Source organism: Hippocampus guttulatus, chromosome 17, assembly GCF_054856545.1.
Source record: "Hippocampus guttulatus isolate MCC_2025c chromosome 17, RoL_Hgut_1.0, whole genome shotgun sequence".
Lineage (NCBI taxonomy): Eukaryota > Metazoa > Chordata > Actinopteri > Syngnathiformes > Syngnathidae > Hippocampus > Hippocampus guttulatus.
In genome coordinates, this window is record NC_141277.1 from 9,580,310 (window position 1) to 9,607,860 (window position 27,551).

The window sequence follows — 27,551 nt, forward strand, 5'->3', positions numbered from 1 at the left end:
GAAAGAGAGTCATCGCGGGAACAGATCCATAGTCTCTCTGTGACATGGTCAGTGACTCCATGGTAGAATAACAAGTGCAATAAAAAAAAAAAAGTTGCTTAACAGTCACTTGGCCTGGTGATCAGAGAGACAAAAGAAGCAGTAAATACCTTCAAGCTTGATCATCGCAATGGAAACATCCGAAGATGCTGGTGGGTTCATAATGATGACTTGAGCGTGTTTTTTTTTTTTTTAATCTAAGGTCTATATTGTGTTTGTCGCTGTTGTGCCGGTTAATAAGTAATATAAACCCAACAACATGTCAGCCATGGAGCCACACAGCAAACACACATAAAAGGTCATTCCACTGATACCCTTCTAGTGTAGTCGAAGGTGACCACATGCACACACAGATAGCACTACTCTGACTTATTCTGTCTGACACTGCCCAAAACGGTTAACCTGGATACGAACGCATAACATTCACAGCTAATTTCGCCCATAACACGAGCACGTCTGCACACACACAAAACAGTGAACAGGTTTGAACTCATGCTGACTTTTCTTTTCTGTTCTTCCTCCTCAGGAAAAAAAAAAAAAAAACCCAAACAAAAACAAAACAATGATTCAAAGAACACTGATGAAGTGGGTGAGGAGGGGCATGAAGGCGGGCTAGGGGGACAAGAGGAAGTGGAGTGTCCTTGTTAATGAGACACGGTCACATTGAAGTGATTGGATTTCCTCTGTGTGAAGTGTCGCTATGAGTCAATTGCCCAGTAGCCCGACAAGCAGTAAGAACTTACACAACACTCAAGTGAAAAATGTGCTCGCTTCCTCACGCCCACTCGCCACCCTCCCGTGTGCTTGCTTCAAGGCGCACAGCAACAACACAAGCCCCGAAGAGCGATCACACTCCGCCGCAACCTCAACACTTCTCCGGAGATATCATGAAATGTGCCGCAACGTTCATCTTCCTCACACACTTCCTGCTTACGTGTCAAAAAAAAAAAAGAGAAGCTATTCTTTCAAACCTGTACAAAAAATAAAGTCATCTCAAATGATGCTGAATTGCCGCCCTGGAGCGAAAATGAAAATGAGGCAATGGAAAAAAAAAAAGAAAGCTACTTCACTCACTATATCCGTCCATCCATTTTCTGTACCGCTTATCCTCATTAGAGTTGAACCGGTGAGTAAGATGACTGGGATTGAGACACTTTTACTCCCTTATTAATAAACTGAGGTGCTGACAGAACGGCCATTAAAACTCATTCAGTACCAGCCAATTCTAGTCTGAAAAGACGTTTAAAAACGTCTTTGGGAGTGAATGAGTTAAATTAAAGGCAGAGTGGCAATGTGCCATTTCAGGGTTGGATTCTCATTTGTAGGACTGAAAGTCCAGTATCATCTATATTAGATGCGTCCTACTAACCAGCACTTGCTGTTTATGGGCTCGACCTCAGCATTCGCATGAATTATTCCGAGAGCCTGTCACAAAAATTACACCAGTAAAACTTGCCAAAAAAAAAAAAACTGGAGCAGCACCCAGAAGATTGCAAACCTGCAAAGTTAATGCTAACAAAGCTGATTTGTGTCCATTCGCATGTACTTTGTGGTAGGGGTGCCCCAAGAGGTGGGGAATGTGATGGCCATTTTTAAGGGCCCACCACTGACTGACTGACTGAGACCACCGACTAAAAAATAAATAAATACATGCGACATTGACAGATACCGCATGGACAGACGGACGAACGGACGGATTTCCAACTAAAACTACTCGGAGTACATAATGCTGGTTACAGCAACTGAATATTCAAATCCTCAAGACATTCCAATGTGAGGAGGAGGGAAAAAAAAAAACCATTGACAGCCCGAATTTCTTACTTTCTTGTGGTTATGGCAGGAGCTCATCCATACGGATTTGAAGGGTTTCGGACCCTCTGGGTCACCGGATCTCCTCGCGGCTCTCCTAGCTGGCATTTCTGTCTTTAAGTGTGGGGTCTGGTTCACCATGTGGTGCCGTGCGCTCCAAAAATGCACAGCACAGTGTGAACTGAATTTGCCTTCACCGATTCCAATTAGGATATAAAAAGTCAGAAGCAAAAAAAAAAAAAACCTTGTCACTTTTACATTAAATACATTTGGTAGCTTTGGTGGAATGTTTGCTGCGTATGTGATGGTGAATTGACTTGTAAATGTTGGCTGGTACATATAATTGCTTTGAAGATCTCAATTAATCCGGTTTTATTACTTTTTTTTAAAAAATGTATTAAAAGCATCATTAATTTCAAAGGCGGCATCCTCAACCCTGTTTTACATCAGATGGCTCCGAGTACTCACACACTGCCAGTTTTCTTTCTTACTGCATCTGGTCAACCTCCCTATGCATGAGTCATAATTTAAAAAAAGCTCACCTGCCCATTACACTTTTTGAGCATGGAAAAAAAAACAACACTGGAGACATAGCTCAAAACAACGTTTTACATAATCGCACCGATTTAAGTGAAGATTCTAAAATGCTAACATACAGGCCGAGACTTTCTTTGAATAATTCTTACCTCGCCATCTCCATCTGTCTTTCCCTGTTGCCCTCCCATGACAGACGCATGAGCCGGCAGTGTGGAAGGTCAAAAATGTCTTCATGATGTTGAAAGGGGAGCATGGACTGTTGACGAAAAGGAGACCTATGAGAGATGAAAGAGACACACAACAAGCATTAGCTTTAAAGAGCATGCAAGTCAAATCTCAGTGTATTTGAAGACCCGTGAATTTAAAACTCATTCATTCATTCATTCATCTTCCGAACCGCTTCATCCTCATTAGGGTCACGGGGGGTGCTGGAGCCTATCCCGGCTGTCTTCGGGCAGTAGGCGGGGGACACCCCGAATTGGTTGCCAGCCAATCGCAGGGCACACAGAGACGAACAACCATTCACGCCCACACTCACACCTAAGGACAATTTAGAGTGTTCAATCAGCCTGCCATGCATGTTTTTGGAATGTGGGAGGAAACCGGAGTACTCGGAGAAAACCCACGCAGGCCCAGGGAGAACATGCAAACTCCACACAGGGAGGCCGGAGCTGGATGAATTTAAAACTGAGCATCAAAAATCTTTGCGCCGTTCTTTTATCGGATATCAACAGATCGTCCCAGGTAGATCGTTGGGCCATTCCAGAATTGGAGGACATTTTGCTGTTGTCTTTTTTTATGAAAAAATGTGGGGTTTTTTTGGTGTTTTATGAAGGGCTTAATTTGCATTTTCCATTCATTTCCACCATGTGAGTTATCAATGAGATGTCATCGTCATGTATAAGGCATGTACATGATCACAACTATATATATATTTTTAGCTTGTAAATAAATGAAGGTGAGAAGCCTGTTTGGCAGTCAAATGAATGTCGCGATCTAAGCGCAGGGAACCGACGAGAGCAGTTGCAGGAGAGTTTGCTTGTGCGGCGCAGGAAGATAAATGAGACAATTAAACACAACTTGATGGCACCTCAGTGACTAATGATGTTTCCTTCCTCCCCGTCTGAGGACACGCAAACACACTTGCGAGTAAGTAAGCACTGAGTGTGTGTGTGTGTGTTTCTCGGGGGATTAGAGTCCGTTTCACGGTTCCCGTTGCTATATAGACAAAACGGTCTGAGGCATGAGAAAGTGTGGATGACAAATTTAGTTTGAGTTTTCCACTTTCTCAGTCGTAAATGGTGGAGTTAATGTCTTTCCTGCTGATTTTACTCAAATGACGGCTTGTGACACAAAGCAAAAAGGCAAACCCCGCCCCAAAAAAACCCAGCAAAGCAGAAAATAAAAATGTTAAATGTTTATCAAGTATGTGAGTAGTTGATGCCCCTGCAAAAAGATTTCTAAATGCCTGCATGTACCACTTGATTGCTGCAAAGCACATTTTTTTTGTCTACAAAGTCAATGAAACTCCTCAACTCAACATCACCATAATGCAGTGGTTCTTAATCTTGTTAGAGGTTTCAAACCCAACCAGTTCATCTGCACATTCACCGAAGCCTTCATTAGTGAAAAATAAAAATCAGATTTTTCTACAAACATTTATTAAAAACAGAAAAAAAAGTAAACACAATTAGTAGAAGTATAAAGTATACGTTTTTTTTAAAATTGTGCACACAATGAACCAGCCAGTGATGGCCAAGCGGGCAGATCATAACTACAAATAATTTGAAATTGCAAATTGTTTCCCTATTCATGCACATCTCATATTTAATAAGCAAATGATCACTCTGGCACATTTTGTATTTTATTTTTTTGCGACAGGAATACTAACCATTCCCACGTGATCCCAAAATTCCAGCACTTTTCAAACAAATTGCAAATATTGTGTCCATCCACGATTCCCCACACGCCAAAATCTAACTGAAGGCATCATGAGGGGATTTCGGCAAAGTTACACTTGCAGCACCTCTGATGACGGTGCGGCGCGCTGAATGCTTTTTCTGCCATTGCGCTCGCCCCGTTTTAATATTGAACATGAAGGAAAAAGCACCAAGGAAAGCAAGAGGCAAGAAGAAGAGTGGCTGCGGCCTGTTGTCGTCAATTGTTGTCGGGAGACGTGGCTGGTGGATGAAGGCCAGTGAGTCATCCTCTTGACAACAACTTCATTCTGTGCCAGATGCAGTGTGACGGACATCTGCAAGCACGCGTGTGTGTTTGCGTGCGTGTGTGCCAAGTATTCACGTCTGCACGGCGTGCGTGTGTTCATGCGAAGGACAGTTGGGACAAAAACGTATTTGTCGGGCACAGATCAATGTGACATTCCCAAACTGACCTCATTAAATACAAAAATATGTCTTTTATTTCAAGCAGTCTATTCTACTCTCCCAACCAAAAACAAGACCAGCACAATTGAGAAATTTGAGTGATATTTAAATAACCAAACACGATACCAAAAAAAAAAAAAAAAAAAAAAGTGTCAACACAAATTAAGTCCACATCATGGTGAAAGACATGTCACATGACCAAAACAATATTGGACAAAGAACATTCATTCTGGATTCTTAGTTCACAAACAATTATTTTCTAACTGTCAGTATGAGAGCTGGTCCCGCTGAAATGCTGATTCATGAGATACAAATAATCCGTTTCTGCAAATAACCAGATGAGTGTGTGTGTGTGTGTGTGTGAGGATACTAAAAGGAAGTCAGTGTCGGAGTGACGAACTGTTGCTAAGCAGCGCTGGTTGCTAGGTGGTGCACAGAGAGATATTGGGAGGGGTTGGAGCATGGGGGGGTTGACACTTTTGCAGTCACTGATGGAATCTGAGGGCTTACCTCAATGTGTGCGCGCTTGCGAGCTTTCTGTGAACACATACGCTCCCTGCAAAAACATTGAACAAGGCACGCTATTCCACAAAGGTGACAATCTCAAGGAGGCAAACTCCAGTTTTATTTTTGCAACCTTCTTATTAACTCATTCAGTACCAGCCAATTCTAGACCAAGTCTGAAAAGACGTTTAATAACGTCTTTGGGAGTGAATCAGTTCAATAATGCGACGTATCAGTAAACAATGCTTTCACCGCGTTATCCTACGGATGGTCACAGAGAGAGAAAACGGCCTTTTGCACACACTTAACACAAATTTTGCACGTCTCTACGTGGTGCGGGTTCCCATCAGCTCTGGCCACCTCCAAAACGAGTGAAGGAAACAGTTGGGGGATTGGCAGGCCGAGACACAGGCAGCCATTTGTAGTCCAGGTGTTGTGATGGCGGGTCCAGACACCAGTCATAGTGCTTTAAGAGGTACATGCATGCTTCCTGCACCACAACAAACCAGAACATGTGACATTTTTTTTCTCCACATATTTATTTTCTACGTTTACGTCATTTGAATAAGATTGCAAGCAGTCACACTTTCATTCAATAAATTGACAGTGTTGCTCTCTGCTCCACGTCACAAGAGCCCCCTCCCCCCGCCTTATCCCGTTTTATTCTTTGCACAACGTGCACGCTGAGTATCAAGGCTGCTGACATCATTGGCACTCTTCCCTATTGGTTAAGGTCCCATCACATGACCGTTGGCCAACCACCCTCTGATTTATGAATGAAGATTATCCCGATTGAGGGGAGGGGCAGGATGAACACAACAGGGGAAGACGAATGGGAGGTGGTGCGAAAGAAGTGATGGAATGGAGGATGGGGAAGGCGATGAGTCACATCTATGACCTAGATCCCCGCGGTCTACTTTTCACACTGGTCACGCCCTCGCGTGTGCGCATGGAAGGATTCTGTCTGTTCTATTGCCACAACCAAACAGTGAGACACAAGCGCTGAATTCATGAAAAACAAACAAAGGAGGGTTTCACACAACCCAATAATTAGGCCGAATTTGCAAATCCCCCCTTGGAATTAAAGTCAGCAAAGGCCCCACTGACGGATCCGTGTTTTGTTTTTTTCACTCCTAATTTGCCCAGATTACGGCCAGGGTCGACAACTGTAAATCAAACGTGTTCAACCACAATTTAAATGACCAGGGAGTGCAAATAAAAGAAATGAACAGTTAATTAACAGTCTCTTTGCTTTGGAAAATCAAGATATTCAAAATCAATATTCGGCCACTATTTAATAATTCATAGTGATTGCGCATTGCAACATATTTATCAACCAATACTCCAACAATACAATTCAAACCCCCCCTCTCCCATTTCTTAGTTGAACTTTGACCGAAAATATTTGAGTGTTTTCTCCCTTACACTGGCGTGGGTAATGAAAAGGCAATCATTCTTTTGCAAGTTCATTCTTTGCAGCTTGCCCCGCTAGACTATTTCAGCCATGCTACTGCGTTCCCCAATGATGTCATCGCATCATTCACATGAACCGAACGCTCGCAATTCAACATCAATTTTGTTTTTCGGCCCTTTTCAATGTTCTCGAGACTCTGCCTCACACATTCAAATGTATATTTTGGGTTCTTGCTCACCTTGAGGAAGAAGTCGGTGAGTTTCATGCCAATGCAGTTTCGAGATCCACTGCCGAAGGTACAAAGGAAGTGCTTGTGCTCTGCGTTCCTATGCAAAAATTTGATTGCACAAAAATGTCAAATATGTGCCGAGAGGACAAGGAATTCAATGCTTTGCTCGACACGAGTGCCCACATCAGAATCGTGTTCATTACCGTGGGTAGAACAGCGATCACTTTATGCTGTGAGATTGTTCGTTACAAAATGAAGACTGCGTCGCATAGTAATTGTGATGGTTCAAGTATGACTTTAACCCTTTCGGGGACAGCGGTTACGACAGTGGACGGCTTATCGTGTTATCAGGTTTCACATTTTTTCTCAAGTAATTGTTTACAGGATGTTTCCACTCCACGATCAGCCATCTCGCGTGTGATCCGATGCGCCTAAAAGCAACGTCCTAGCAGCGGGCGCGCTGAACGAGAACCGTCAAATGGTGACACCGGGTCCCACTTCTCAAGTGCAACTTTAGACTGTTCACTTTTGGAACACTACGTTGGAACTAAACAGATGCCAAGAGCGTCTTTGCCAGCAGCGTGCTAATACCAGACCGCACCCCGCAGCCCGATCACTCCTAATGCATCCTGAAACCTGAGCTCTGATTAAAGGCAAACAGGAAGCATTAGCGGGTCCTGTGTGTGAGCCAGCCTAAGTGTTCATTGCGGCAGCCCTCAAGAACAGTTTAATGCACCAGAAGGTTGATCGCGAAGAAGCAGGGATGGGCGCTAGCCAACTCTCAGACAAGAGTACGTTTTTTTTTTCCCAAGAAAAGGAAACGGGAGGAAATGAAAGAGAGACGGACATTTTCCATCGCGTCTACTCCTTGACTTGCCTACAATGGTAGCCTTGGATAAATTTGGTGGAAATTGAGCGCCGTTGAAAACCTTGGGGCACATCAATTCCTTCTTTTGAGAGAGGAAAAAAAAAAATCTCCAGACGCTCGGTTGCCTTGAGCGAGTTGAGCGCTGAAAAGGAACACGTCTTTGTCGAATCTTGTATGGCGATGAGGTTCCATAATCAATGCAGTTCTTTCACTTTTGAATCCCGCTGTACATGCACCAATAATGATGACCTGTAACCCGCTAACATGATGAGCTGTCCACTGTAGCAACCGCTGTCCCTGAAAGGGTCAAATTAAATCGAGGCATGTCACGACTTGCGCAGAAGAAACTTCCTGCCGCAAGATCGAAAGAAGATTACGAGCCGCAGTAGCTCGGTTTCCTTATCTGCGTGCGGCAGCATTTCCGACTCGCGTGTATCTTTGTCCACAGTCTGTGTGGGCGTCCAACCCGATAGGACGATAATGCGCCGACTCTACTATTTGCTTCAGAGTGGAAAAGCACACGTACGCGAGCGGATGATACCTACAAGGACACACAATACGCGCACGCATGGTACGAAACACACAAAAACGCCGATTGGCTTCTACTGTCGTGATAGTGGGCGGGCCTGTTATGCAAGAGGACTGCAGTCGTTCAAGCCGACGGGCAGGTGACAAGAAAAAGGAGCCTGGAAACTATCGAGGGCAGACAAGGAAAACACGGTCCCCCAGGACGACTGACAGATGGACAAGCAGCGATGGAGCGCAGTGGGAGGAGAGCAAACTAGACCGGAAGACCGTTGGAAGGAGAAATACGTCAGTCGGGGTCCGTTTTGAGTGAATGACTCTGACAGTGTCCCTCAAAACGAAGCGCTAAATATTTTCAAAAAATTGGTTGGCTGTAGGTGCCTCGAAGTGGCTTTCAGCGGACTTTGAAGTGCATGACGTGATGCATAGCGTCGCCAGACATCATCCACCGTCCTCACGGGTGGTTTGACACATTGAGAAAAATGACGCGAAAGGATACATCTTCGAGGATAAAACACTCACACGCACGGGGAAATCCCCATTGGTAAAAAAAAACGGGCTTGAGGTGGCATGCGTTGCCATGGCAGCTGTATTCATTATTTGTTTGGTTTTTTTCCTGCGGAAGAAGCCGTTGCTCGGAAATGAATACATTCTAAACGCGATCTAAGCGCGTTACATTTCAAACCTACGCAAGATCCCGATGAAATGTCCAAACACACAAACGGGTTTCACCCTTGAACATTCACATTCGAATTGGATTGTTCAGTGGAGCTTTATGAACCGATAAGCGGGGAAACCCCGCATTAATAGAGAACGTTTTACAGGAATTACCCCATTTGCGAGCCGAGTCGTGATCACAAAAGGAAGAAAAATGAGATAGGATCTGCTCTGACTCATTTTCTGTATCCCATCCCATTCCACAAGGCATTATGGGAGAGAAACCAGAAATCGACCCCCCCCCCCCCTTCATCCACCCCCCGCCCCTCCCAACCCCGTGAGCGCGCAGTCACACAGACTGGGGCAACCTTATTGGCAGACACAGCATCAGGTGACCCGCTACCATGGCAACAGTTTCCGGCATAGACACATTCATAGCTTCTTGCCCCCCCCCCCCCTGCCCCCTTTCCGCGGCTGAATGAAGGAGTATGAATGAAACCGAACAGGTGAATGGGTGTTAATGAATGAATGAAACGAGGCACGGCAGCCGGCGAGAATGAACGGATAAACCGGCCAGATCAGAGTTCAGATGGATGCCCCCCCCCCCCCCCCCGCCCCCCGTCTTCAATGCTGGCATGTACTTTCTTCATAAAAATATGTTGAATGTGGTCTGTGTGACTAACCTTGCGCTCCATCTTTCCGGCACAAAGCTGTCAGGCTGCTCAAACACCCGCGGGTCCCTGTGGACAGCGTGACTGATATAGATCGCGCCGTATCCCTTTGGGACATGAAAACCTGCAAGGCTCGTGTCCTGCACACACACGATCACACCGATGGGGCTCCTGACAACATGACATCAAATGATAGGACGGAAATGGGAGACTTTGCTGGATAATTGAATTCCCATTTTCAACAAGCTTTTCCGGAGGCCCTTTTTTTTTATCCACTGGACTCTAGTGGAAAAAAAAAGTCACCTTGGGGCAAAAAGTCTACTCACCCGGTTGCGTTGGCCTCTAAATTGGCCTTTTCACGGCATCCATTAGTCGCTTCACTAATGGACTGCCACCCAACATCATCACTGTTTTTTCTTATTGCCCCTTTCTCATTTCTACCCCGGCCGGCCTCTCTGCTGGAGTGGAAAATCTGCTCCAAATCTCTTTCGTTCTCCTTGTTCGCGCTGTGACGTGACTGCCCTTGTGGATTCATTCACCCCCCCCCCTCCCCCTCCCTCCACACACACAAGCACTCTTTCAAAGTTTGCAAAACCTCACATATTTTAGTTCCAGCTGACGGAGCTTCTACTTTTTTTTTCCGCGTGACGGCGAATACTAACTGTCGTTTAGCCATCTGTGCCCACACATGACACCAGCTCCTAATTTCACCCCGTTTACGCGTTTCTACTTGTTGAGAAATGTCCTTGAGGTACTGAGCGGTCTTGCGCTTATTTTATTTTTTTATTTTTTTAGGGTATTCAATCCGCAACCCCATAAAACAGGGGTGCCAAACTCGTTTTTGTCGCGCGCCACATTGTAGTAATGATTTCCGTTGGTGGGCCGTTATGAATTTTGGAAAACCATATACAGTAAATGTTTAATCACCTCCACATATACGCAGCACACAACAAATTGATGAATAACTCATTTCTAAAATCAGAAGAATAAGGACTGTTATTGTGCATTACATATGACAATTTGACATTTTGGTTCAGACTTGAGCAAGCATCATGGGAGTTGACATGCTTGATTTGCTTTCACGGGCCACATAATATGATGTGGCGGGCCAGATCTGGCCCCCGGGCCTTGACTTTGACACCTATGCCCTAAAATATTACTCTGTGTTAACTACATTTTTGATATTGCAAACTGCAGTATGCAAAGATGTGAAGTGCTTTGAGATTTTCTAAATACAAAGGATGTGGACAAACTCAACTGTTTTATTCATCCCAAATTATGTCTGTTTTAGGTTCCAGCAAAACAAATTCATTCTGTGTTTGTTTCATTGGTTTGTTAAGATTTCCACAAGCTTTAGAACACATCGTATATACTTGTGCGAGTGTTTCTCGTCTCCAAAAAGATCCCCGAACCCTTTTTACGTCACGGGTTTGTGTTCCACAGAGGTCGCCAGCAATCAAAGTGTACCGAAGCATTTCCCAGAAGTGACAAATGACTTTCCACTCGGCTTCACGGCCCCACCAGCAAGCTGTCTGACTTCCATCCGGTGGGGAGCGGACCCGATCAATCACACGGATGGATCAATGCCTCGGATTGGACTGTTGCGTAAACCCCGCACGATGAGGTAGCCAAAATAAAAAATATGCATGCGGACAAGGTGATGCTTGCGTGACTCTTAACTAAAATGGAAATGATCTTCAAAGACTGGATTATGTTGGCTGAGTGCGGGTGTCAAGGAGCATTTATAGAACGTACTAATGTACTTGCACATTAAGAGAACATAGTACGACACAGGTTAGATTGCAAAATGAAAACGGCATTTTCCAGAAGACTGCGCCTCCAAAGCACAAAAAAACCCCGCAAGCGCTCCAACCACATCATGCATAACATTATTCAACGGATTCCACTCTAAAACGACTCCAGTGTCACCGCACGTGCCGACTGATTACAGGTAGCGTGTTAAGATGCTTTTATACTGTATTGGCCCGAATATAAGACGGCCCTGATTATAAGACGACCCTCTCTTTTTCAAGACTCAAGTTTGAAAAAAGACTTTTTGAACACCAAATTAATTTTTTATACAGAAAATAATTACAGTACATCTGAAAGTAATGATTATAGCAATATATTTGAGAGAAAAAGCATGTTATTTTGCCTCATTCAAATCTAAAGTGCAATCACATTCATAAATGAACGGCTTCTGGTTTTTGAAATGTAAATGACATCATAACTTCTCCTCAGCTGCCGGTTAGCCTGGCCGATCTTCGACCCACTTTTCTCCAGATTGTCGCTACGTTTCTCCATTTTCGGTTATCTCTTCTATGATTTTCTTCTCTTTTCCTTCTTACCGCTATTTTTTCTATATTCTATATTCTCTTCTTCGTGCTACTGCAATTTTTGTTTTTATTTTTCGTGGCATTCGCTTCATTGATATCTGGCGCCATCTAGCGTCGTGAATGGGTATAATGTCTCGACCACGAACATAAGACGACCCCCACTTTTTCAGTCTTATTTCAATGCAAAAAACACACGTCTTATATTCGGGCCAATACGGTACTTTACTTGACAATGGTTCCGTTATTGTATTGCTTCTGTGACAATTTACAGCATTTGAGGTCATTTCAGCGTTTTTATTGTGATTCCATCGTCACATAAGCAGCAGTAGTTGATTTATTTTTACACTTGTATGAGCCTTAAAGTAGTGTATGTGTAAGTATATTACCACCCCCCCCCATAAAAAAAAAATAATAATTTCGATTTCCATTTCAAATTGCTCCAAAATCCAAACAAATCACCAGTTGGACCTTAGAGGAAATATTGCAATATAATGTATGCTCATTTATAAAAAAAATATCAAAATAGGATAGCGACCAAAATATAGGCTATATGAACAGAACAAACCTCCCACATTTTGTCAGAGTCGCCAAGCAACCTTCCTCTGTATTTTGCCCAACACGCTAGCAGTCTATTAATTCCCAAAACATGGATGTGAAAATGTTTCAAATGTACTGTAAAATGACATTTTTATTATTATTATTATTATTTTTTAGCAATTCTTCCTTCCTCTTTCAGTGTGCAGATCTCGTTATTTCCTTGAGAGGTGACAGCTCCTGCATTTACTGCAGTATGTCGCCATCTGCAGGAAAGCAGCACAACATACAGAGAAGCACACCACCTGACTACCGAGGAGGACAAATAATGAAAGGGGCAGCAAAATGGCTTTCTTCATTTCTTGTCTACCCTAGTCGACTGCCTTCCAGCCATTCAAGTGTGCAATAACAATTAATCTGGGCATGGTAACGTGACCGGCGCTGGGTATTGCGGCATATCTGCATGGAAAGCAGCAGCATGGACCAATGTTGGAATTAAATGATTTTTGCGCTGTAAAATAACCGACACAAAATTTGACGGATGAGCTCTGTCGGACGTGTTTGCCAACAACTTGTTCTAACAGTGTCCACGTGTCCAACCTTGACATGCAAATATTAGTGTTGTTTGACGTGGACGCGCAGTTTAAAGATAAGCCAATGAGTTTTGCAAAGAGGAGGAACTCCTACTTTCCCCACTTTATAAAATATTCCCTTAATCCAAACATCAAGGCGTCTGTATGTGGTTCTTACCCTTTCTGCGATCCTGCGTCCACCAATGAAGGGAGGCCAGAGTCTCTGAACTTCCAGTAGGACTCCTTGCAGATAATCAGCATCCGTTAAAGCTCGTCGACGAGTTTCCTCCTGAACAAGTGAAGGTTTTGGATCGTGTTTAGAAAGAAGGCTTTTAAAAAAAGTGTTCATGGATTAGTATTTTGCATTTGGCTAAGGTTTGTGTGTCGCTGTTGGATGCGCGGGTAAAATGACTTGACGGCATGACATTGTAGCACGGCAACACAGTGCAATGAATTTAAGAGTGATGCATTAAACCACAGTGTCAAACACAAGGCCCGGGGGCCAGATCTGGCCCGTCACATCATTTTATGAGGCCCACGAAAGCAAATCAACCGGGCAAACTTTCATGACGCATGCCAAATAGTTAGCTATTAATTGTGTACTGTATATTTAATAATATGAGAAGGTGATTAAACATTTATACGGTATCACAGTGATAATGGCCCTCCAAGGGAAACTGTGACTACAATGTGGCCCGCGACAAAAATGAGTTTGACACCCCTGCATTAAACAATCAATAACAATGGCCGACATCCAAAATTACATGTTCGTTCTTCTTGGTATGTGGCTGTTCATGTATTTTTTTCTTCCTCTTTCCTGCCTTCATTGCAAGAGAACATTATCTGTTGACTTATCATCTCACGGTAGGCTGTCCAGCTCCACCCTGAAACTGCACTTATCAGATGGTCTAACCCTTGACAAAAATGAAACACTAACTTTTGAGTACCGGTAACTGAATCAAACTGTATTGCTTGGTGGAATCAGGGTTCATAATAGCATTTTTAATCCATCGATCCACTTTTTAATCCAATTATCCTCACGAGGGACGCGGGTGTGCTGGAGTCTGTTCAGGTGCCTTCGGTTAGTAGGCGGGGCACACCCTGAACTGGTTGCCAGCCAATCGCAAGGCACACATAGACGAACAACCATCTGCGCTAACACTCACACCTAGGGACGATTTAGAGTGTTCCATTAGCCTGCCTTGCATGTTTTTGGAATGTGGGAGGAAACTGGAGTACATGGAGAAAACCCACGCAGGCATGGGAATAACATGCAAACTCCACACAGGAAAGCAGGAGCCGGAATCGAACCTCTGCATTGTAAGGCGGACGTGTTAACCAGTCGAGCCACAGTGCCGCCAGCATTTATAATACTGTACAAAAATTCCTAAACAAACCTACATCAAGACAAATTGCATGATAGTCTTTTTGGAGACTTGGCCACTTTCTCCATCTCACACCGGCATTTTTTTTGTTTTGTTTTGTCAACGTACTGTACCTTTTGACTCCCACTTAGAGCCACAGTGAACGAGGTGAGTAGTGACGCCAGAGCTTTGGGGATGAGGGCCGAGATGAACAGCAGGAGATGCTGGGAAGCACAGCTTGAACCGGGCAGTGGCAGAGAGCGCAGGGAGCCCACGAAACTGGAGACGGAGGGGTGAGAGCAACTGTGACAGGCCACATTCGGGCAAAATTGACTTGACTTGTTTGTGACGCATCATACACACCCCTCTGCTTCGTTCTCCAGTTTCTCTTTGATGATTTGCATCAGCTGGTCTCTGGCCTCCGATGCCACGGAAAAACCAGATGACCACAAAGGCACCTTTACATTGACTGGAGCAGAGATGAGGCCTGCAGCAAAACGTCGAGTCAGTTGAAAGTTCTTTGTAATCAACTTGAAAGATTATGTGGATGGAGCAATTTAGCGTAAAAGTCAACAGGCAAATAACATTTTTATACAGTTAGTCTTCTGGATAGCGGAAAACTCACACCCGTTTGGCTGCTCACCTGCAGGACAACTACAGTGCCGAGTTATTTTTCAAATTTGGTTTCTCTTCCAAATGCGATATATCAAACTGGCAGTAAATTTGTGTGATTCAATATAAAACTCAAATCACATTTTAGCTAACAGGCGAAGCGTTGTGGAATTCTTTCATTTTCGCGGTTTTGGTGGAAGGATTGTGCCCGGCAAAAAAGTTACATCCAGTAAACTGCACTTTGGATCTGCTGTGCCATACAGCAGAAAAAGGAAAGCTAACAGGAAGTCAGAAACGTAACTAGGAAATGACTAAATAAATCATTTTGAGGAGTTCATTTAGACACATCAATTATGCAAAACAACCTACATGTAAATCGAAAAAGAAAAATGATGGTAACCATCGCGTGATAAGGTGTTTTTCGTTTCTTCCTGTACACCGCCACTGCTTCAAACATGCCCCCCCGCCCCCAATTTTTTTATCTACTGTCTTGATTGAAATTTGAAAAGGCTGACTAAGAATCGGGCTCAATTCGATTATTTTGTCATTTTATGTTAAGTGTTCTTTTGATGGTGGCGCGGGCACCCGCAGCGGCTCCTCTTATTGTCTTGTTGTCTGTTTAAGAGAGAGGAAATTTCATCTGTGCTGTATGTCAAAACGAGCCGGGTAGAAATATCCTTACCATGCCAATGCTGAGTGCAGAGCTGTGCGATTTTCTGGAAAAGTTCAGACTCCTTGTCCGCATGTACGTTAAGAAAAAGACCCAAAACCAACTCTGTCCCCAGCTGCTTAAATGCAGTGTACACACAACGTGGCCCACCGCTGCACACAAACGCACAAATCAAGCATTGTTTGAGTCATGAATATTGGAAATTATAACAACAAAAAGTTTGTCAAGACCGAGGAAGAATTTTACCACTAGTGTGAGTGAAGGAAGTTCAAATAAGCAACGCTGTTTCATCTTTTGTGATCTTGTAATCAATCTTAGAATACCCACCAATGTTGTGACACGCAAACTAACCTTAATTTAGGATTCCTCCTCCATCTTGTGCTTTTATGAATTCAATTTCACAAGCATGGCGAGGTGAAAGTAAACATCTGTACACTGTAGCTGAGCACATCAGGGCAAGAAGATGGAAGCTGATTTGCTGTGTGTGCGCAAATCAGACGCCGTTCAGGTCTACGAGGGTCAGCCGTATTATGTGAGCCCCATCAATCGTTTTTATTCCCTGGTTGGCTGTGCTGCATTTGATATGCATTCAATCAGAAATATGTATTACCTGTGGGCGAGATCCTCGAGACGGTTTTCACACACACTGGAAAAAAAAGGGGAAAGAAAAGGCCCGTCTCAAACACACTCAAATCACTTTTCCACGGTACACTTGCACGCAAAACGTATAAATGACATGAGCAGATTGTTCATTTGAAAGTGACCACTCGTAAAATGTGTTGTGTGGTACTGTTTGAATAGTTTTGTTGAGTCATTACAAATTACAATATTTTGGAAATGCATATTACTGATCATTTTGAGTGAAACTGTATCTTTACTGTATTACGTGGACTTCCTGTTTTTAAAGTCTACTGTTCACCCTAAAGTCTAAAAGAGGAAGCCACATGTTGCAAATTGCACTCTTTTTACCGACTGAATTCATAATTTCACTCATTATAACTGTCCTGCGCTCATTTTTGCCAGAGATAAATGACAAATATCTACACTTTGTTTTTCTTCCCCCCTATCCCCAAATCAGCTGCTCTCCCACACTTTAAAACCAATCAGTTGAAAACTGCTGTTAGGGTCGAGTGACACGTCTTTACAGACCTGGTGATGTAACCACTTGATGATTCTAAGCAACCTCCTGTAAACAAGCTGGTGAAAGACAGACGCAGAAGACAAGCCTCCTCACCTGCAAAGATGCAAATATTGATGTGTTAATTGTTGTTTCGCAAGTCATAGAACAATGTCATAGAGTCTTAATTTGATTGAATGGTGACTTATTCAAACTTCCAAGGCACAGGTGGGCATCTTATGAGCGCTGTTAGATGATGCAAGATGAGTGGCTCCATGCGTGCAAGTGTTTGTGGTTAGGCTTAGTTTGTGCGCGCCTGGAGAAACAGTATTTTTACCATTAGTGGTAACAATGGTGTCGCCGTACATATTGGTCATCACATCAGTGGGATCCTTCAGAAACACGTTGGACTTCTCTGAAACAAACAACAAATCATTATTGCACACATGTACAGGCGAAGTACAGTTCCTATGGAATCAGCTGCGGCACCATCACGAGTCTCTCCCATGACGGATCACGCTAATCTGTGAGTGTAGAGTATTAGGAATGGCAATAAGCGTATTCGTGCTCTTTTGATCTAAGAACGTCAAGATAGGAGACCCAAAAATGGGTGCAAGTGTGTGACAAAATAAAAATAAATAATAAAGCTTGAATACACTCCGAAACTACTGCATTGTGTTATTTTTGCATTAGAGTGGCACGCAGGTACAGGTACACGTACCGCACAGAAGCTCCTTCATGGCCCACGCCGAGCACACGAAAGCGGTGGGTCGATTTAGCAGGCGGCTTTGAAACACCCGGCTGCCGTGTTTTTCCATCTTCTCCCGGCAGAAGAGCACCGGGTCCCGGTAGAAGTCCAGCGACTTGTCCCCGAGCAGCGGCACACCTGCGTTGCCAGGGAGTTTTGACATAATGCAGGTGAATAGAGGTGCGCGGCGGGGGGTTTCCGCTGTCTCTCGCCCAGGTAAGTCCCTTTTCGCTGCTCAGTCTGTATGCAGTAAGGTCCTCTCGCTCGAACTAGAAACTCCAAACTTTAACAAACTCGGTTCAGCTTCGCAGCTTGCCATTTTAAAGTCATTTTACCGAAGTGACCCGCGAGTCAAATTACCACCACTATTTTCTCAGATGGTGCGGAACGCTGTACGCAAGACTGGTGCGTTCAAGTGCCCTTGGTAAATTAGAAGAACGGTTCATGACGTTGCCTTTCACGACCACTTCCGCAGTGTACTTGCTCTTGCTTCAAAACACACACACACACACACACACACCATCTAGATAGATAGATAGATAGATAGATGTCTCCCAGTTGCCCTCTTTAAATGAGTGTGTAATGTGATGCTGGCCTCTAGCTTCCTGACCTTGTCATTACATATGCAATGTGATTTCCTGTGCTGTGCCATACTGTACATCAGTGGTTCCCTACTTTTTTACGCTTGTGCACCCCTGAATGTTTTCGTCAAACCATGAGTACAACTCTCACTCAAACATGTTGATGAATCTCGAAAAGAAGAACAAAAACCAAGTGATTTTTAAAATTATTTTTTAGCTCGATTCCTGGTTTGGCCATTTAATTTTTAGGTGTTCCCCCTTTTTAATCAGATGAAACATAAAAGTAAAAAATCTGCCTTGGAAATAAGTAATATAAATTAGAAAAGGCATCAAAGTAAATAAAATAACTGCCTTTGTTATGCATAACTCTTCAAACATTTTCCACAAAAAATGGAGCTCTTTTGAGAAGGTCCCCTTTTAAATAGGCATTTAAACTTTAAATATCAGGAACGAAAAACTTTCTTTTCATCAGTCATCAAAGCTTTAATGAGACACTTGAGCTGACACACGGCTGTTGTGATTTTGGCACGACTGTGCCACAGGTTATTGATCTTTGAAATAAATGTTTCCATTCTTAAAAGGCCCCCCCTCCAATGTGCTCACTTCCCCCCAAGGGGTACGCGTACCCCCGGTTGGGTAACTTTGCTTTACACAATATTACAATGTAATCATGGGCGTATTCTTGGCACGTTTGACTGACGGTATTGCCTCAAAATACATTTTAGACAGACAGATAGATATCGATTTTTACATTATTTAGCCTTTAAATGTTGTAATTTGTTGTTTTTGAAATGCGCTAAATAAGTAAAGAAAGCTGCCTTGCCTCGGTGAGTTGTGTGGCTTGACCAAACTTGCAGCATGCTCCGCCCCCTCCGTTCTTCTACGTGTTGGGACTTGGTGTCTTTAACTTACAAGCATCCCGGAGAGAGGAGGGGGGGGAAGAAAGTGAAGCCCTTCAGCCCTTTTTTTTTTTGGGTCGTTCGGTAAAATTAAGCAGCCTCACAGCTACCGTGGGTCTGTCAGCGTTTTTCAAGACGTCAATCGGACGTCAGTCTGTTTTTTTTTTCGTTCGTCGTGTGGATGAAGTTGCGCGTGGAAAGCGAATGATCTTTAAAGCAGGAGCTGCTTAGATCTTACGAGGGAGTTGTCGGATATCTGATAAGGTTTCTGCTCTACTCTCCCCCCCCCCCCCCCTTCCCGGTTCAACGCACGGATTACAGAAAGGTTTTTGTCTGCGTCGCAAACTCAATCGGGTTTCCCCCAAGATCCCGCTGTTGGGAATGTTCGGTGGTTGTTGAGCAGTTCAAAGATAGAGAAGGAACCTTGGTGTAAGAATGGCGCTGAAGGCCAGGGTGTTGTACGACTTCCATTCGGAGAACCCAGGGGAGATCTCCATTAGCGAGAACGAGCTGGTGAGTCTGTTCAGCGAGGAGGAGCTGGAGGGTTGGTTGGAGGGCAAGAACAGCAGAGGGGACGTCGGCCTCATCCCAGCCTCCTATGTGGAGATCATCAGGGACCGCATCAGCTCCAACAACAACAACGGGTTCTCTCCCCCCAAAGTTGGGACCCCCACCCATGCCTCCTATTCCCAGCGAGGACCTGAGGCTGGGAGTGTTGGCAGCGGTGGGGGCAGCTTCCACACCAGCCAGGGGAGCGATGACGACTGGGACGACGACTGGGATGACAGTTCCCCGGCCACCGAGGCCCCGAGGAGTCTGGGCACCTCACCCGCTTCCTTGTACCCGGTGACCACCACGCTGCCGGCCAGGCGCAGTAGCTCCCTGCAACCTCAAGCCAAGAGCTCAGCCACGGTGGGGAGGAACCTGAACCGGTTCTCCACTTTCGTTAAGTCTGGAGGAGAGGCCTTCCTTCTCGGGGAGGCGGCTGCTTTTGTCAAAGATGGGGACAGGATCTGCGTGGTGATGGGCAAGCATGGACCCGAATGGCAGGATGATCCGTACCCCTTTACGTGCACCATTGATGACCCAACCAAGCAGACTAAGTTCAAAGGCATGAAGAGCTACATGTCCTATGGCTTGACACCAACTCACACCAATGTTCAAGTCAACCGCAGGTAGGAAACTCTTCTTTTTTTTTCTCTCCACTTCCTCTCACCATTTAACCGATGAAGTTTATGTGGTTTATTGTGGCCTAGTCCCCTTGTTGTTCCCAGCAAATGGCAAAGGCAGAGCCAAGTGTGGCCTCAGGAATAGCGTGCTTCCTCTCAAATTCCCCAGTGCACTTTTCTCCATTGTTTCTTTGTCTTTTTTTTTTCTTCACCGAACTAACAGTCTTCCCTTGCTACTTTGCGGTTTGGTTATTGCGGCTTCAGTCTATCGTGGGGTTTTACATTTGTGACCATGACTTCATCTATGACAGGTTTACATCACTATTCTTCCAGCTTCCCTGCTATTTTTCTTACTTCGAAGTCGGGCTAGTCAAAAATTGTCGATCTGACAGTTTGCAGGGTACTTCCTTGTTGACAAGTGTTATTACGCTGATTGCCTTGAAGCCAGACTCCTGGTGCTATTTATCTTAACATCACCAAAATTTGAAAGGCGCTTCCTTTGCCGAATGGGTCATCCCTCAACAAAGTGGCAGGGCTTGTGCTAGAACTGTATGTCCTACTATTTTACTGTTTTAATATCCCAAAAGGGCTGCGTGGAATAAAGGTCATTAACAAACTTCTCAAAAAAGACCTGGCACTTGTGTGAACTGTAATCAGATAGCAACTGGACTTTTTTTTCCAGGAATTCACAGCCAGATTTTCCCAGTGAATTTTGGTGGAACTCCACACGCATATGTCACAAACATTCCCCGGTAATCTCTGTCCTTTGCAAAAAAAAAAAAAATTTAAAGTCAGAATTTATCAGTCAGATTGTCAGCGGTTTAAATAAATTATGTTACATAATGATCCCGATGTTATTTAGACAATGACAGAAGTTTGAATAGAAATACGACGGTCACCGTGGGTGGTTAGCACATCTGCCTCGCATTCGAGCTAAAATAATGATTTCAAAATACTGTACAGCGTTTAGCATTTTGGTTTAACAATCATTTTATGCACAGTACCTCAATGGCTCAAACGTATTTGACCAAAGTGAGATGAGTAAAAAAAAAAAAAAAAAAAATCTGTCATTATGCCCTTATGATTACTCACACCCGACATTTTCCTCCTCCCTTACAGGTACAAACACTTCGACTGGCTGTACGCTCGGCTGGTGGAGCGTTTCCCGGTCATCTCGGTGCCACACCTGCCGGAGAAGCAGGCCACCGGCCGCTTTGAGGAAGACTTCATCTCCAAGCGAAGGAAAGGCCTTATTTGGTGGATGAACCACATGACCAGCCACCCTGTGCTGGCCCGCTGCGACGTCTTCCAGCATTTCCTCACGTGCGGGACAGACGAAAAGGCCTGGAAACAGGGCAAGAGGAAGGCAGAGAGGGATGAGCTGGTCGGGGCTAATTTCTTCCTCACAATCAGGTATGAAGAGCTTTGCTGCTAGCTTGACATAGCACTCTTGTGTTAGCATCTGCTTTAGTTATATGTTGCTTTTGGCAATTCACAACAAATTCCTGACAATACTGCGTCCAAAAGATGCGAGTAAGAATATAGCGCGAGTCCTAAAACCAAAATCGCTCTCTTCCCATCAAGCACGCCCACCGTTCCGCTCGATCTTCAGGAAGTGGAGAGCAAGATCGAAGGCTTCAAATCCTTCACCAAAAGGATGGATGAGAACATTGTGGTCGTCAACACCACCATCAATGACTTTGCGCGCAAGCAGATGTCAGGATTCAAGAAGGAATACCACAAGGTCGGACAATCCTTCAAACTTCTCGCGCAGGCGTTTGAGCTGGACCAGCAGGCCTACTCAGGCGGTCTGAATAAAGCCATCTCTTATACCGGTGACGCCTACGAGGCCATAGGGGATTATTTTGCAGATCAACCGCGCCAGGACCTGGACCCCATTTCCGATCTGCTGGATCTCTACAGAGGACACCTGGCCAACTTTCCTGACATCATCCATGTGCAGAAAGGTTAGAAAAAAAAACAATTTTCGATGTTGGATTCTGAATAGAACACACCAAGTTCCCCCAGATGGTCTAGTTTAGCTCGGGTCATCACTTGCTCTTCCAGCACAAGGCTGCGCGGCAGGCGGCTTTGAAGACATTTCTCGCTTTTTTGTGACTCATCGTGTTTGTTAAATGACACTTCTTGAATATCGCATTCTCTTGTCAACCACAAGCTCCTTCTAATATGGCTGGTAGCGCAAAGAACGGGTTCTAAAAAGTGCGATGGTCGGGTCGGATATTTACTTACCACATAACGACATATTCAATTGAACTGATATGACTGTGTGATATGCGGTTTACCCGAATTTTTTTTTTTTTTAAAGGTGACGTTCTTTGATATTATTTTATTGTTCATGTTAACCACACACTGATCTTTTGGTGAACCCACAAAACATCACATTGTATTCTTCCCGTGGAGGTGGCTGTCGAGACTCAGCAGTCCGGTCTTGAAAATGATATGACCTTGCAATCCGTAATATAAAACAACTGAAACAAGCCCTGCAAGTCTTTAAGTCAACAAACAGTGCTCGGCATGATTAAATACGTCTCCTTTGAAATTGACTCGGTGAACACAAGAATAATTTTTGGACTTTGGGTGTTGATTAAACTCGCAAGTGGTGGAAATCTTCATAATTCCAATCTGACATCAATCCAAAAATTATATTTGCTAGACTTTCATTGTTGCCACATTTTTTTCCCAATGTTTTGTGCTTTTTTTGTGCTTGTAGTATGCCGGGATGACAAGATTGAAACTTCATGTTTTCTGGCAAATCTGTTGAGATGAAGTCCTCTATGTTAGGCACTCGATTTGTATCACATGGTTACCCGAAACTAAATTTGTTCGGGGCCCCAGTGGTCAGACCAAATTCTTGTTCATCCTAAGAGTCTGTAAAATAATCGCAGTACAAATGACTCTTGTAACGGAACCAAAATAGAAATGAATGGTACTGTAATGAGCTGAGCGCCATCTGGCCCTTCACCTTCATTATTCGTCTATGAAACAATTTATACGCAACACTCACAAACCCTGCGACCCCTAACCAAGCGCGTCATCTGTTTTCACTTGATGGAATTGCAAAGTCAGTGTGAGGAGAAAACTGATACCCACATTGAGAAAAGTTTTTTTTTTCTTTAAGTATATATATCCTGGATACTTGAAAGAGCCTGAAGGGAGTCTCTTGAAAACACACGACAAGCACAACAAACAGGAGTTAGCTTGTCGGTTCCCTGCCGTATGGGAGGCGGGAGCCTCCACTGGCATGCAAAGTCCTGACGTTTGCCAAACCTAGAGGCCCTCTTTCTATAGCGCACTGAGCGCTCTCCGCTAGATACAATTGCACCCTGAACGCCAGCAGTCTCCTGCGACTGATAATGCTTCCTAGCCTTTGTGGCGGATAACACATTTTCTTATACTTTCTCCTAAAACGTTCAACAGCCGATTACAGATGTTGACCTCATTTAAGTCCAGGAATGTGCACTCTTGTTATTCCTGCCGTCTATGCTGCCAAGTAGACAAACGAGCGTACGTTTATCCAACTCGACAATTCAGACGGAAGATTACTCAGAAGAGCGCAGATGTTTGCCAATGTAAAACAATAATCGGCAGATAATACAGACTTGAGTTAAGGGAGCAGCGTATTGTCCGTGTAACAACTGTTTTGAACTTTGAAAGCTTGGTTGTAAATTAAAACAGTTTGTAAGTTGGGGTTGATAACGCTGCAGTCCTGTCTTGTGGGGTTGTGGTGATCGCCTCGACAAACTAGTTGACATTCAAAGGCGAAGAAGCATCTAAGGCCATCCGCTGTGGTTCAGAACTTTCGAGAGTGGTGTCCCAATTCGGAAGCTGCATTTAAAGACAATTGATGTCATCATGTTGATTCATCGACCAAAAGTGGCAATTGGATGAAAATCAGACATTTCTCCTTTTTGGTGTTTTTGAGCAACATCCACTGCGGAGCGTTGATGAGCTCATCTACACAACTGAAAAGTCTTCACTTTTTCCGACCACCGAGTTCCAACGAATGACGGATGGGTTTTATCATGATTAAAAAAAAAAAAAAGAATGAAATATTTGCTTTGCAAATAACATATCTGTGATATTAGGATCTCTGGTCTTGCTGAGCAATATTGAGAATACATCACAACATGCAGCATGTCAAACTTTATAGACCTAAATGTAACATCAATCCACAGGTCCAAAGCCTAACATCTGATTTGAATGAGGCCAGATTCCTGGGCCTCTTGTCCAATGTTGCCCTGGGACTGCAGGAATGCAAAATAGAAGAGTCTCTGGATTAGTTTTCCCCTCCTCCTCCTCCCACTTTTTTTCTCTCTTCTTTCCTTCTTCCTCCTGCTACTCTAATTTAAAGCGAAGAGATAGTCCTTTCCCACCAGCCGACGGTACAAAGAACACCGTTCAGCTGACCGGCTGGTAATCGGTGTGGCAGCCAAGGGTGCAAAGTCCAAGTTATTTCCATTTACTTGTATAGATATCGTTTGCGTGTGTGGAAAATGATCATCCGCTCTTCCACTTACAACACCAGGTCACAAAGGTCAGCATGCAAACTGAGCTATGAGCTCGCTTGTGATTTCTTCTAGTTCGCACTCAGCTCCACAGTTCCTCTTCTGTTTTCCATCCTTCACGTCTGCCAAAAATATTGTACTTCCCCCCCGTAAGAATTGAGTCACTAGACACTTTAAGGCATTACTCAGCACAGGGTAAGGAAGTACGTCTAGGGTGCAACTCTTTTGCTTTTCTTTTCTTTTTTTTTTTTTTGGTGCTGTTGTAAAAACAGCTCGTTTCTAGCTAGAGTGGAGCTGCTTCATGGCTATTGGCTAGCTGGTGTTACGATGCGGAACTGAAAGCTCTTGCTAGCTATTGACTGGGAACAGGTCTTTTCTTTTTGTAACAGTGCTACTATATTTAATGTCTTCCAGTTGTTACGCCTCCAGACGAAAAAAGTTGACTTGTAAACTGGATGGTAGACAAGGTTGAGCAGATTGAGTTGCTTCACGGCTAGCTTATGCTGAGCTAGCTCCCGCTAAGCTAGCTCCCTATTTTCCTGTTGCCAAACTTCTGGACAGAACATATTTCAGGGCAAACTTAATTTTTGGCCAACTGTTGTGAAGCTAGCTCCTTGAACAGAAACCGCTAATTTCGAAATAAATAATTCTGTTTGATTCATATGTTTCCACTATTGTTTGAAATGCCAGTTTATGAGTTTTTCCTTCAAATGTATCCTTCCGTCTCTCTCTTCTTTTAAAGCCAAGCACATATTTTTTCATTTCCTCGTAGATTCAGTCCACATGAAAACAGTGACGTCAATTATTGTCTTAACCAAATCAAAGTTTCTGGCCGTTGCACCAAGGGATAAAAAGGAACACCCTTCTCCATCTTGTCTTAAGGTGCGCTGACCAAAGTGAAGGACTGTCCTGCGCAGGAGGGCGAGCTCCACGACCGCTGCAACATCATCTCGTGCGCCACGCTGGCCGAGATCCAGCACTTTCACCGCACGCGCGTACGAGACTTCCGAGCGCAGATGCAGCACCACCTCAGGCAGCAGATTGGCTTCTTCCAGAAAATCACATCCAAGCTGGAGGACGCGCTCCAGAGGTATGACAGCGAGCAGTAGGATATGAAAAGAATTTGGGAGTGGAAGGGGAATAAAACGTTTAAGTTGTAATAGACTGACGAACAGACGAATGACTGATAAGTTTCAGTTTTGGAGTCCATATCCTCAAAATACATGTAAGGGCTTGAAATCATGAATCCTGGACCGTAATGAAAAACAAATATGACTGTGGATATGTGAGGAACAAGAACGTGGCAAGGATTTTTATTTTTTTTGAATGATCCATACGCATTTGAAAACTCAGCGGGATTTGCAATGTTTTTACAGTGGCGGCTGCAAGCGCTCGGCTGCTATCTGCATTATCCTTCAAACTGGATATTTTAAAGGGAAAACCACCCCAAAAATTGTATTCACAGTAGTATGTTCTCTGCACTTCCACTCATCTGGATGTAACTTATTATTGTAAGGAAAATTTAGGGCTTGGCTTCCCCTTTAAGCATGAAAAGACGAAATCTTTTTTCTTTATATGGAGTGCAAAGGTGAACGTACTGCAGGACGCCATTTCCATGAAACGTGGAGGAAATGGCACGTTGATTATCCAGGCAGACATTTTCTGCTTCCACGGACCAATAAGTAGCCCGACTTAGATGGAGAAATATAAATGTGTCACTCCATGATTTTTGTTTTTGCATCTTTTCGTTGTTGACGTTTGAGTCATTATGCAATGGTAAGATGCTTCACATATACCATCCTTCTTGAACGATAAAAAAAAATGTTATGGTGGAAATCACCTATACCCGCTGCTGTAGTGGTCTTGTGATTTCATGTTTTGACTTCTGCGCAGGAAGTCTGGGTTAAATTCCCCCTCCAGCTTCCCGCAACCTTGAACTGGATAAATGCTAGTGAGAATAAATGGATGGATGGAAATCATGTCAAGTGATCTGCCATCATTCAAATCTCTGTTGCGTAACATCGCTGTTCAGTGAAAAAAAATGCATTCGGCATGTTTTCCAGAAAAAAAGACATTTTGGAGATGTGCCATTGGCCAGTGATATCATTTGACTTCCTTTGACTGAAACAAAGCATGCTAAGACTGACTGCTTGTTTGAGAAAGCTGATAAACTGTGCGAGGTTGAGGTCGAATGATACTATTTGTCTTTTACTCACACCAGTAAGGTCGGGGTGGCAAGAGTATTAAAGAAAGTTTGAAACCACATCTGCCATTTTGTTTCAACTTTATACTGCAAGCATCCAGTCAAACATTCAGTGTGTTCTTCTAAATAACTGATACCATTGTTGATGCCTCTGACATTCTTTCCGTTGAACGCTGTATTGACATTTCAGGTTTGTTTTACCGTGCCTGTTCATGAACCCAGTGATATTTGTTAAAGGGCAATTGTCATTGTTCATGGGGTGCATATTTGTTCATTGTATTACAACAGGACAGTATTTCCATAAATAAATGGATATAGGACATAGTTCAATTGTGTCTTTGTCTCGTCATTTTCTGTTTCTCGCTAAAATATTTTTTTTGGGGGGGGGGGGGGGGTGTTATAAGTTATAACTGTGTTCTGAATTCAAAGTAAAAATCTCACACTGTGTCTCCAGTGGCTGATATGTGACACCAGCATTCAAAGTGTGGCGGTCAGGTTACCCTTTATAATTTCGCCCTGCCTCTGTGCTTCCTTTTGATTTTCCTGCGCCGAAGAATAAACCGTTCTTTCATCAAGCTATTGC

At 43.9% G+C, this 27,551-nt stretch overlaps 2 protein-coding genes across 4 annotated transcripts; one reads left to right on the plus strand and one right to left on the minus strand.

The window, feature by feature from the left end:
• Positions 1 to 4,777: 4,777 nt before the first annotated feature.
• LOC147192062 (uncharacterized) lies at positions 4,778 to 21,562 on the minus strand. 3 transcript variants are annotated; one of them, XM_086135440.1, is made up of 12 exons: positions 21,426 to 21,562; positions 17,564 to 17,728; positions 17,180 to 17,257; positions 16,875 to 16,959; positions 16,336 to 16,371; positions 15,738 to 15,877; positions 14,807 to 14,930; positions 14,578 to 14,722; positions 13,258 to 13,368; positions 9,650 to 9,777; positions 6,926 to 7,013; positions 4,778 to 5,763 (listed from the first exon to the last, which is right to left on the minus strand). In XM_086135440.1, exons 2-12 carry the CDS (start codon positions 17,658 to 17,660, stop codon positions 5,620 to 5,622), a joined length of 1,176 nt encoding a protein of 391 aa, XP_085991566.1. In that variant the 5' UTR covers positions 17,661 to 17,728; positions 21,426 to 21,562; the 3' UTR covers positions 4,778 to 5,619. The 3 variants fall into 3 exon arrangements, with proteins under 3 accessions (XP_085991566.1, XP_085991565.1, XP_085991564.1); XM_086135439.1 differs by lacking the exon at positions 21,426 to 21,562 and adding an exon at positions 19,494 to 19,602; XM_086135438.1 differs by lacking the exon at positions 21,426 to 21,562 and having other exon boundaries at positions 17,564 to 18,960.
• On the plus strand, positions 19,506 to 27,292 carry LOC147192063 (sorting nexin-18-like). The gene is made up of 4 exons (XM_086135437.1): positions 19,506 to 20,245; positions 21,359 to 21,652; positions 21,824 to 22,206; positions 25,648 to 27,292. The coding sequence occupies exons 1-4, from the start codon at positions 19,506 to 19,508 to the stop codon at positions 25,872 to 25,874; spliced, it is 1,644 nt and encodes a 547-aa protein (XP_085991563.1). The 3' UTR covers positions 25,875 to 27,292.
• The last annotated feature ends 259 nt before the right edge of the window (positions 27,293 to 27,551 follow it).